At 38.3% G+C, this 12,965-nt stretch overlaps 3 protein-coding genes across 3 annotated transcripts in view; all 3 read right to left on the bottom strand.

Annotated features, from left to right (window-relative positions):
* LOC311291907 (E3 SUMO-protein ligase ZBED1-like) overlaps positions 1–714 on the bottom strand; it is a 2,169-nt gene extending 1,455 nt beyond the window's left edge. Inside the window, exon 1 of the mRNA XM_084411262.1 lies at positions 1–714. This exon is cut by the window's left edge and continues 486 nt beyond it. Coding sequence (XP_084267388.1) covers positions 1–683 — 683 coding nt within the window. The 5' untranslated portion in view covers positions 684–714.
* LOC311291902 (uncharacterized protein) overlaps positions 1–12,965 on the bottom strand; it is a 322,068-nt gene that overhangs the window by 210,688 nt on the left and 98,415 nt on the right. The window lies entirely within an intron of this gene.
* LOC311291904 (protein NLRC3-like) overlaps positions 1–12,965 on the bottom strand; it is a gene marked incomplete at its 3' end in the record, with an annotated part of 146,391 nt that overhangs the window by 77,628 nt on the left and 55,798 nt on the right. The gene's annotated exons all lie outside the window — the stretch shown is intronic.

A 12,965-nucleotide genomic window follows, 5' to 3' on the forward strand; every position in this document is an offset into this window, starting at 1 on the left:
TCTGCCAAGTTCTCTGAGGTGTGTCGGTCGCTGAACTCAAAGCAGTCTAGAAGACAGCTAGACATTGAAAAATCTTCAATAAAGTGACATGTAACTGACATGTAATTAGTGGTTATCCTTGACGTCCAGCAGTCAGTGGTAAGGCAAACTGCAGTAGCTTTTTTGACTCTTTCCTGCACTGAAGCCCTTGTGCTCTCATACAGTTGTGGAATAAGTGATTTTGAAATTACTTTCCTGCTTGGAATTGTGTACATTGGATTTAGACTACTGGTATAATTTCTAAAACCTCTGTCCTCCACGATCGAAAATGGCTGGAAATCGGTGGCAAACATTTTAGCCAATGCAATATCAATTTGGCCTTGTTTTGATACAGACATTGACTTTGGCATAAACTGGTCCATTATAGAAGACTGCGTTGCTGTGGATCGCGGCCTACTTGACTGAGTGGATACATCTCCACGTGAGGTGCTGGCTCCAGTCGCTCCACCAGCATCACTAGCGGGATCGCTAGTTTCTCGAAGCTCCGCTATTTTCACAGTTGGGTGCACAGTTCGCATATGCCGGTGTAGGTTGTGCGTAGAACCGGCTTTATGTGAGATTTTGTTTAGGCAAATTCTACACTGTGCTTTAACATTGTCTACCTCATTAAAATGATTCCAAATGCTGCTGTGCTTCCGACTCATTTTCCTGCTTTTGTTTTGTTTTCACAGCTGTTTTTCCTCTCCTCTCCTCCGTGTTTGACAGTTGACACTGTGTGTGTGTGTGATGGCTCGGCCCCTCCCTCATGCCGTATAATTGGTTGACACCTCGTGTATGATTGACAGGAACAGAATGTGAGGCTGATCAGACAGTCGAAAAACGAATGTGTCCTATATAATAATTTATTTGTTCTTTGAATTAGTCAATTATTTAAAATAAAATAAAATTCATTCATTATTTCATTATTACATAATGATTTAATTTCTATAGGCTATATTTTTTTAAATGGAGTCGGCTCTTCAGATATGCGAGCCAGCTCCCGACGTTCACCTATAAGAGCCGGCTCTTAGAGCCGGCTCATTCGCGAACGACCCATCACTAGTGTGCATGACTAGTCCTCTCACCGCCACTGTGTGTGTGTGTGTGTGTGTGAGTGTGTGTGTGTATTGTGATGCACTATGTCCCTCATGGTATGCTGTCAGTTTTTATCCCCTCTGGTAAAATAAAAATGTTTATTCCTTTACTTACAGTATTTTGGGAATGTTTTCATCATTAGAATCATCAGTCTCTTTCTCACATGATTGTTAGGGTGCTTCCACACTGGCAGGTTAGTCCAGAACGGGGAACGGTTCTGATGAAAGATCGCTAGTGTGAACGCTGTCATGTGGACCCGGGTGTGCACTGGGGTCCCGAACTAGTTCGGTTGCTCCCGAGCCGTGCCACGGTTCGCATGAATGTGAAAGCAACACGGAGTCCAGGCACTTGTTCAGGAAGTAAAGTATCCTGCCCATGACTTTCAGCTGATTATGATGTACTTAGTTCAATAAAACACATGTTAGGGATGATAGTGTTGATGACTTACCCTGGATATGAGCGAGAGTGAGCCTGCAGTGTATTCGCGCATAGCGTGTGGAATCAGGACAACAAGTTAATGGAAATCCACTGTCTCCTCAAAAGAGTTCGTTTGCAAGCAGCAGAAAACCACCTTATGCGTCACACACACACACACACACACACACACACACAGTAAACCTGTGTTGTTCACTCAGCTGTGCATACTAGCTGATTTAGTTATTGTTAAACTTTGATAATAGCACCAAATTAATAAAAAAACACACAATATATTGATATCTTGTTCTGTTCTGTTTTCTATCATGTGCCGTGCACGTTTGCGTAACGTAAGATGCACGCAGACGCATCAGGGTTTGATAGAATCAAGTTGAGTGTGAAACCAGACCAGAACAAACCAAATGGGGGGGCATTTAATTTTCATAGGGGGGCACACTTTTTTTAATGACCTGAGACAGACCACAACAACAACCCATATTAGGCTATAACTGTCTAAAATAGACCACGATAGTTTTGTTTTGTTCAATTATTCAAAATAAAATACTTCACCGTATGATCTCAACGTCTCTGTTTATTTTTAAACCACCGAAACTTTAAGCCACTTTCTTATATCCATAGCTTTGCTGTTTTCAAAACCAAAAATGAATTGCATGATTTATATATATATATATATCTCTATATATAAGGTCTGCTGCTGTAGACTTGCCAGTTGCCATTGGCTGTTGTATTTGAATAATTAATGAGGTAGGTCTTTGCAAGGTTTGGGTGTTGTTTTGGGATGTTTTAACAGTCATTTATGAATATAATTATATTTCAAGTTACATTATGTGTAATAATGCGTTGAATAATGAATTTGCTGTTATGCATTTCTAGTGTTAACGTTGTAGAGATTAATGTTCCTGTGAGCTAAGTTCTGCTGAAACAACTTGGTTTGAAAGTGAAAATGATTACAATCACAAACTTTTAGTTTTGAACATTTAATGTAAGTTTGTTTTTTTGTCCTGTGCATTATATATAGGGGGGCACAATAAGTAATTTGGGGGGGCACCAATGCTGTGGGGGACACCGGGAACAAACAAGCTCTGGCTCGAACCAAGCGTGCCGCACAAGCCCTGAAAGGTGAAGCCAAAACGGCTCGATCGCCCCCCGGTGGCTGGTCCTAGTATAGGTCATAAGCCCCGCCTCCCCGTGTTATTCAACGGGACGTGAGACCAACTAAACAATTCAATTACACTTCAAATATCTTTTTTCCAAAGGTGGTTTCTGTCATTTACTGTAGTTTTTATCACGCTGATGTAAATTCAAGTGTCTGTTTTTAAAATAAGTTTGTTTTTAGTTAGTTACTTTTTTATTTTTATTATGCTTAGAAAACAATACAGAGATGACAAACATGGTATACAATTTTGTATCAGAATTACAAAAATGTCAATACAAAATATAATAATATGTACAATGTCATCTGAACATACAAAATATCAGTGCATAACTAAGACAAATAAAAATAAAGAGAAATGAAGAAGAAGAAGAAGGAAGAATCATGAGGGTAAGACATCTTATACATCATTTAGTGTACACAAATTAAAGACATTACAGTTTGAAATAGTTTTAATAGCTTTCTTATTTACTGAGGATGAAATAGTGTTAAGGTACATTTTAAATTCTTTCAAAAAAACAATAAAAATTGGTTTGTTATTGGTGAATTTACATTTATGAATGTAAAATTTGCCAATAAAATAAAATAAATTAATAACAAAGCAGGCTTTTTTTTTTTTTTGGGTCAGACTCAAAGTATCCAAAAATAATGTCTTTAAAGGTTACTGATATATCTTGCTGGATATTATCTTTAATAAATATTTCAATATTTTTCCATAGTTGTTCAGTATAGAAACATAACCAAAATAAATGATAAACAGTTTCTGTGTGAACTTGGCAAAATGAGCATCTTATGTCAATATTACTTTTATATTTAATCATAAAATATTTAACAGGGTAGAATTTATTTATTATTTTAAAGGACACTTCTTTTACTTTATTAGTTAGAAAATATTTTTGTTGTCAGGACCAAATCTTTTTCCAATTTAATTTTTGTTATAAATTACTCCAATAAGAGATTGCAGGAGAAACAGAAATTATATTTTCAAGAAAAAGGATCTAACTTTATTATTTCTTTCTTTTTTTCCTGAAAAACTATTGGAGTTTCAGTTGGCTCAGGAAAAGTAGTAATTATAGCAGGAGAGTGAAAGCAGTTGTTAAAGAGGACACAGATTCCTGTTGGAATCTCTCCCATGACTATGGCAAACTCTTTGGGGGTCACTGGCATATTGTATTCAGAAAGAAATTCAGAGTAAGTCATTAAAAAACCTTGGTTGTTAAATAGTTGACATTCTAAAAGTAAGCCGTTATTAAACCATTTATCAAAAAATAAAGATCTATTTTTGTATAAAATATTTTGATTATTCCAAATAAAGAATTTATGGGGGGTGAAATTGTGTTTATATATTAAAGCCCATGCCAAAAGTACCTGTTGGTGGAAATGTGAAAGTTTGATGGGAATTTCACGTTAATAAAAATCTTATATCCCCAATTTCTGAAAAAGCTTGTTGTGGGAAGATATTCCAGATGGAGTCTTGATTTTTCAAATACCGATGAACCAATTTATTTTAAAAGTATCATTTAAAGAGCTAAAATCAATCAAATTTAAACCACCTTTGTTATAATTGTTTAGAATAACCGATTTCTTCATATAGTGGTTCTTATTTTTCCAGACAAAATCTGTCAGATCTCTATCAATCAATTTACATGTGGACTTATCAACATAAAGAGATTGGGACATAAGAGAGACGTGAAAGCCCCTCGGCCTTAGTGAGCAAAACTCTTCCTTTAATAGATAGATCCCTTTGAAGCCAGCAATTAAGTTTTCTTTGTTTTAGCAATAATCGGATTAAAGTTTGTTGCACATCTATTTTTATCTTTAGTTATTTCTATGCCAAGATATTTCACAGTACCTTTAACAGCTATGCCACATATTGAAGAAACATTACAAATTTTAATGGGAAATAATTCACATTTATCATTATTCAGACTTAGACCAGAAGCTCTAGAGAATGACTGAAGGATATCTAAGGCTACGGGGATTTGAGAGGAGTCTCCTAAAAACATCGCTGTGTCATCAGCTAATTGACTTATGATTCATTTGTTAGTTCCTACAGTGATGCCTTTAAGGTTGCTCCTTGTAATATGCAAGTTAAGAAATTGCACTGCAATTAAAAATAAATAAGGGGACACTGGACAACCTTGTCGAACACCACGGCTAAGGAAAAATCTGGGAGAGGTACCGGTTTTTAGTTTAATAGAACTATTTCCATTTACATATGACATTTTAACCATCTTACAGAAAAAAATCACCAAGAGCTTGAAATAAAAAGCTGTGTTCTAAAGTATCAAAAGCTTTGTAATAATCTAAGAAAAAAATTAAGCTGTCATTATTAATTATATCAGAATAATCTAAAATATCTAATATTAATCTTATATTGTTAGATATTGTCAAGAAACAGAGGGTCCAGAGACAAAAGCAGGTACAGTCTTTTAACGGCTGTGGCCATGACTGACAGCTGAAGTCACGAGGACCCACGAGCTTTCGCGAATTCACGTATGATTGCGCGATATAAGTGCTGAATTGCTGCGGAGCTCTCCGGCATCCGGCAAACTTGATATATATATATATATATATATTGAGATATATTCCCCTACCATTATATAAGGGGTGCGCCCCGCCCCCCTAACGGCTCGCCCCGCCCTCCTAACGGCTCGCCCCGCCCCCCTAACGGCTCGCCCCGCCCCCCTAACGGCTCGCCCCGCCCTCCTAACGGCTCGCCCCGCCCCCCTTGAAGGTCAAGTAAATTTTATTTTATTTTATTTATAGCGCCAAATTACAATTTGTTATTTTATTAAACAAACTAAATAGCCCTTAAGTGATATGTTATTTATCTTATTTCCACGATGGCATGTCTTTTCTGTCTGTGTTTGCGCGTTTACAATTATCCCAATGAGTGCGCGCGCACGCACGCACACTCACACACAAACAAACACCTGCGTCACATACAGATGAGCACTAGCGGACAAAGAGCGCGTGGCGGGAAATATGTCGCGTCAACAAGATGAAAAACAGACAAAAATATTTGCGTTTTTTAAACGCTCACACTCACAGGGAACTGAAGATGGCAACACTCGCTCTCCTGCTCCAAGTCTAAGTGCTGCGCATCAAAACTCCAGTCATCACTGGATGACAGGTTTTGACCATAGACTGTAAAAAAATATGGACGTAGTGTCTGTGACGTCACCCGTAGGTTTCTGAAGAGCATTTTTGAAGCCTAAAGGCCATCTTGGCCTTGCGTCACCCCCGGATAACAGAAAATAGGCAAAGAGGCGGGGCATGAGTGGAGCTGAGGAGCCTGGCTATCTGAAATCACCTAGCTCGACGTGATCGAGTTAGCTCACGCCGCCTTCACACTGGCAGTTGAAATCAGCTCCGTAATACGCAATACGCCCCCAGCGAACGTCGTAGTACACTGTTGAAAAGCTTCGGAAGCGAGTAGAACAAAAATGGCCGAGAGATTAACGGTTGATTTTGTCAGTGTCAGAATGTACTGTACTGTTTGATCTCTCTGATGAGGGGGTTAGAGACAGGCTGCTGCGTGGAGGAAAGTTCCCCAGGACGTTGACATGTCAGGTCGGCTGATGTGATATAGTGGTATATAGGGCTTTTAATTGTATTAACTGCCCTAATAATGTTAGAAAATCATGAAAATAAAAAAATGACATGACAACTTATCAATATAAAATCATTATTTATTTTATTAAAAGTTAAGAATTCAGGTTTGTTTATCAGTACCATAGCAACGCTAACTTCCGCTGGAATTGTCGGACAGGAACCGTCTGACCAATTAAAAGTTCCCATTTTTGCCCTTCAAAATATTGTAATAGTTAAAAGACATGGCTACAAGTGAGACTGTGTATTGTGATTCTCTACTATTCTGCTAGTTGAAAATGTATTATGCAGTAACTTAATATTACTCTGAGAGTGTGTGTGTGACAGTGATTTATGTGCATACATGTCAGTCACTCTTTTTTATAGTCTATGGTCCGTCAGCGCGGCATCGCTCGTCAAGTTCGTAGAGAGCTTATTCAGTCCATTTTAAACTCTGATTTTGGCCGCCTCTCAAATGGGTTAAACCATAAATATATTGCCTATGAAGTTCAAGTAAATGCGCTAGAAAATCCACGCTCATTCAAGGATGTGCATTTATAGCATGGACGGAGAAAGTGCCGACACCTGCAGGATTTCATCTGACGGTACATAAGCATATTATAATCTATCTGTTCCGTGAGAGCAGAACGAACGAGCCTTTATTGACGTTTTTAAATCTGAAAACTCCAAAAAGCAACGAAATTGTCAGACATCCATTAGTGCATGTTCACAGAGGAAAACAACTGGAATACAGCGATGGTTGTTCTCTCGAACGATACTCGACGACAACGACGGAATCCTAAGCCGTGGGCGAAGTAATGGGTGTATTAAATTGTATGAAATAATCCCGGAAAAAAGCACAAACACTGCAGAGGTGGCAAGTTCAGCAGCTAACATTTGCTGAGGTAAAGTGACGGCTAGTAACATGCGCAATATGCGCATGCGTATTTTCTGAACGCGTTGTTGTCTTTGGAGCTCCATCGATTTGATTTATAAATCTTGATTTTACTCTTTAAACTTACAACAAACATTTTCTACTTTACCTCACTGAGAAGCACTACTGCTCAACCCTCATAGTTACAACGCGGACTGTTGAGCAGACGCGTCTCAAGCCTATTAGTGATCCAACGCTGGATACTCCTATAGGTTACTCCCGTGGATCACGGCTGAATGCGTCTTCTCAACACTCACTTACAAACATTTTTCGCCTATCGTGCGTCTACTCTACACCCGTACCACTAAAAAGACGGATTATATCTAAGACTTCAGTCATAAATTAGTATTAATATTGATAGCATCACTGGTAGCTTCGTTGCTAACTTACAGTACTGTCCATCTGTTAAAATGGCGAATATATCAGATCTAAGTAGTCTACCTTTTGGTGCAGGTGAGGACACATTTGAGCTGCACGCACTGCAGTCTGAGCTGGAAGCTGTTGAGAAACAGATCCATGACCTTTTATTGAGACAGGCCGAGCTGATAGACCGGTAGCTAGATAGCTTTTCCGTGCTGATGGCTTACACCCAAGCAGATTCGGAGCAGATCTTCTGTCGGATAACATCTCCAAAATGTTAAATACCTTTTGACTAGTAACCAAAAGTCCAAATCATAGTCTCTGCTGCACCAATTTAACTGATATAAATACTACCAAATGATTATTTCGGTCTAAATGAGTCTGCTCCTCCTGGATACTCCTATAAGCATGAGCCCCGTCTGATTGGTCGTGGCGGTGGTGTTGCAACAATCTATAGAGATATTCTAAATGTTACTCAGAAAGCGGGTTATAAGTTTATTTCGTTTGAAGTACTTGTACTAAATGTTACGCTCTTAGATGTTAGAACAACATCCCTATTATCTCTAGCCTTGGCTACCGTATATAGACCGCCTGGGCCTTACGCTGATTTCCTAAAAGAGTTTGCAGATTTTCCCTCAGATCTATTAGTCAATGTCGATAAAGCATTAATTGTTGGAGATTTTAACATACACGTAGATAATCCAAATGATGCGTTAGGTGCTGCGTTTACAGATTTATTAAATTCATTTGGGGTCAAGCAAAATGTCACCGGACCAACTCATCGTCTTAATCATACACTCGATTTAATTATATTAACCGATATAGATATTATACCGCAAAGTGATGAAGTCACTGACCATTACATGGTAACTTGCATATTATGTACGGCTGTAATATGTCATGCGGCGCCGCGTTATCAACTAGGCAGAACAATCCTTCCATCCACCATAGATAATTTCTCAAATTGCTTATCTGATCTGTCTCAGCTGCTGCCTGAACCCAAACAAACAGATGAACTAGAAGAACTAACTAGCACTATGAGCACTATTCTCTCTAGAACATTGGATGTTGTTGCACCTATTAGATTAAAAAAGGTCAGAGAGAAAATTAAAGCACCGTGGTACAACAATACTACGCATGTTCTAAAGAGAGAAACCCGTATTTTAGAGCGTAAATGGAAACAAACTAATTTAGAGGTCTTTAGAATCGCGTGGAAAGACAGTATGTCACGTTATAAAAAAGCCGTAAAAGCAGCCAGGGCTGAGCACCTCCGCAAACTAATAGAAAATAACCAAAATAATCCAAGGTTTTTATTTAACACCGTGGCTAGACTAACAAATAAACAGACGTCACCCGAACAAAATATCCCGTTACAGTTTAGTAGTAATGATTTTATGAAGTTCTTCACTGAGAAAATAGAAAGCATCAGAACCACAATTGTAAACGTTCAATCTTCAATTGCGCCTTATAATTCAGCCTCAATTATCCCCCCGCAAGAACAATTACAGTGCTTTACAACTATAGAACAAAAAGAGTTAAATAAACTTATCACTTCATCTAAAACGACATGTTTATTAGATCCTATACCAACTAAGCTACTGAAAGAAGTGTTACCTGTAGTGGAAGAGCCTCTCCTCAATATTATTAACTCGTCTTTATCTTTAGGTCATGTTCCAAGAACATTTAAACTGGCAGTTATAAAACCTCTCATTAAGAAACCACAATTAGATCATAATAACCTAGCAAATTATAGACCCATTTCAAATCTTCCATTTATGTCTAAAATTTTAGAAAAAGTGGTGTCCGCTCAATTGTGTTCTTTCTTGCAAGAAAATGATATCTATGAAAAGTTTCAGTCTGGTTTCCGGCCGCACCATAGCACTGAAACTGCGCTCGTTAAAATCACAAATGATTTACTTTTAGCTTCTGACCAAGGCTGTATCTCAATACTAGTTTTACTTGATCTTAGTGCTGCGTTCGATACTATAGATCACACAATACTCTTAGATCGACTACAAAATTATACTGGTGTTCAAGGACAAGCATTAAGCTGGTTCAGATCATACTTATCTGACCGCTACCATTTTGTCTATTTAAATGGAGAAAAATCGATCATAACTCCAGTAAACTATGGAGTGCCGCAGGGATCTGTGTTAGGCCCTCTATTATTCTCAGTATATATGATGCCACTTGGTAATATTATAAGGAAACATGGAATTAGTTTCCATTGTTATGCTGATGACACTCAAATATATATTTCATCACGGCCAGATGAAAACGCTAAATTATCCAAATTGACAGAGTGTGTTAACGATATAAAAGATTGGATGACGCGTAATTTTCTTTTATTAAATCCAGACAAAACAGAGGTACTACTTATCGGTTCAAAAAACCGCCCACAAAACCTCTCGCAATACAACTTTAATATAGTAGGATGTCCTGTTACTTTATCCTCTACAGTAAAAGACCTGGGTGTTATACTCGATTGCAACCTGTCTTTCAAAAATCATATTTCATATGTTACAAAAACCGCCTTTTTCCACCTTAGAAACATTGCTAAGCTACGTAATATGCTATCAGTTTCTGATGCAGAAAAGTTAGTTCATGCATTCATGACCTCGAGACTAGATTACTGTAATGCTTTATTAGCCGGTTGTCCTGCATCCTAAATTAACAAGCTACAGTTAGTCCAAAATGCCGCCGCTAGAGTTCTTACTAGATCAAGAAAATATGATCATATAACACCGATTTTATCATCACTGCATTGGTTACCTATAAAGTTCCGTATTAATTACAAGGTATTGCTACTTACTTATAAAGCCCTAAACGGCTTAGCTCCAGTCTATTTAACGGATCTTCTATCGCCCTATAACGCCCGTTTCACACATACTCCGTTTGCAGTGCGTGTGCGGTGCGTATTTTTTCCGTACCCATGTTAACAGGTTAGAGCTTTCACACTGCACACGAATGCAGTCCGTCCATCCGTTCCAGTTGCGGTGCGTATACAGCAGTGCAGAGATCGTTTCCGTACCGAGTCTATTTTTTGCTGTGCTGCAACGCTGAATTAAAGTGACAACGCATGGTTCGTGTTTAAAATGCACACAGATTGACATGAAAATGTAATAATTTTACCATAAATGCATTTAATTAAATAAAATGTAGGTTAGTAATCTTACCATGAATGCATTTAATTAAATAAAACCATTTTTCAGTCATCTTTTTATTTTAAGACGAGGTAAAGCAAGGAAAACTACAATTTACTTCAACAAGGCAACAAAACGACACTCGTGGAAAAACAAGTTGGTTGTGACGTGCAAGACTTTGTATAACGATTTAAATAGAAAAGGTATGAATCTGCTGTTTTTGTAAATTAAGTTTTAATTTAAAATGTATGCAATTTAAAATAAGTACATGGTTCAATATTTTACCACTGCGTGAGCAACTTAATATAGCCTATAATCTATATAGAAGTAATGTATTGAACGTTGTGTTACGACCTCTCATAAAAAATATCAACTCTGAGAGAAGAGACTACCTAAACAAGAACAAGTAAACGGCGGAATCAATGCAATTATTTATTTATTTACTCACCCACAACAGACGCCACAAAGACTCACAATAATAACGAACATTCCATCCAGTGAACGAAATATAAAAGCACGGACAACAACTAGCCTAACAAAGAAAACAAAAATACAATTCTAAAGACAATTGTTTAATCTGTCGACGCTTCTATTATTATTATTAGTCAGCTCCTTCAATCAAATCACGAACAGGTGCGTCGGAGAGAGCGCACGTAGCCTACTACACGCTCAAAAAGATAGAGCGACGCCAAGACAGACAAGGGAGGATGTGTACAAAGAGAATATCCTAAAACTTTTTTAAATAAAAGTTGCTGATAGCTTATGGATTTGAAATAAAATGAGTAGGTCTATATGTGTTTGTTGTAGCTACAGCCGCGGATCAGTTACGCACTGCAAACGCAGCATATGTGAAAGCACTATAGGGCGTGCTGCTCCTGCACCGCATACGCACCGCAACACGGACCGCACACGCACTGCACACGGAGTATGTGTGAAACGGGCGTAATCCATCGCGCTCTTTAAAGGGTTAGTTCACCCAAAAATTAAAATTCTGTCAGTAATTACTCACCCTCATGTTGTTCCAACCGCGTAAGACCTTCGTTCATCTTCGGAACACAAATTAAGCTATTTTTGATGAAATCTGAGCCATGTTTCACTCCTCCATAGGCTTCTATGTGACCGAAACTTGCTGGCCCAGAAAAGTTATTAAAGAGATCGTTAATATAGTCCAAGTGACTCCAGTGGCTCAATCTTAAGTATATCAAGCGACGAGAATACTTTTTGTGCGCAAAAACAAACAAAAATAACGACTTTATTCCACTATTCATTTCCTTCTCTCTCGACCTCTAGTTGGTTCGCGTAGTGTTTTTGCGCAGCGCGTCTGTGTTACACGTCACCACGTAGGCTCACTATTGGTCGACGCCGGTCATGTGTGTGTTGCGTGATGACGTGCAACACAGACGCGCAGCGCAAAAACACTACGAGGCCCAGAGAGAAGGAAATGAAAAGTGGAATAAAGTCGTTATTTTTGTTTGTTTTTGTGCACAAAAAGTATTCTCGTCGCATGATAAACTTAATGTAGTGCCACTGTAGTTACTTGGACTATTTTAACGATGTTTTAATAACTATTCTGGGCCGGTGAGTTTCGGTCACACTGGAAGCCTATGGAGGAGTCAAAATTCTGTCAGATTTCATCAAAAATATCTTAATTTGTGTTCCGAAGATGAACGAAAGACTTACATGGTTGGAACAACATGAGGGTGAGTAATTACTGACAGAATTTTCATTTTTGGGTGAACTAACCCTTTAAGATCACTTAATTTAAGGCTTTTGGTCATACCTAGGATATCCAGAACCACCAAAGGAGGGAGAGCATTTTCACATTTAGCTCCAAAACTCTGGAATAGCCTTCCTGATAGTGTTCGTTGCTCAGACTCGCTCTCCCAGTTTAAAACTAGATTAAAGTCGCATCTCTTCAGCCAGGCATTCATATAATATTTTTAATCTTACAGTTCAAATTACAATCCGGCCTCTAGTTAATAAACGCCAGAGGAGAACTGGCCTCCGACTGAGCCTGGGTTCTCCCAAGGTTTTTTTTCTCCGTTGGGTCACCTGATGGAGTTTTAGGACACCATTAGGTCACTTGATGGAGTTTTTCGGTTCCTTGCCACTGTTGCCTTTGGCTTGCTCAGTTGGGGATATTCTGGGGATATCTAATTTGATTTTATCAATAAATTCCACTAGAAACAAACCTTGTTGTATTATTTTAATTTAATACTGTGAAGCTGCTTTG

Source organism: Rutilus rutilus (genome assembly GCF_951802725.1).
Source record: "Rutilus rutilus genome assembly, chromosome: 6".
Taxonomy (NCBI): Eukaryota; Metazoa; Chordata; class Actinopteri; order Cypriniformes; family Leuciscidae; genus Rutilus; species Rutilus rutilus.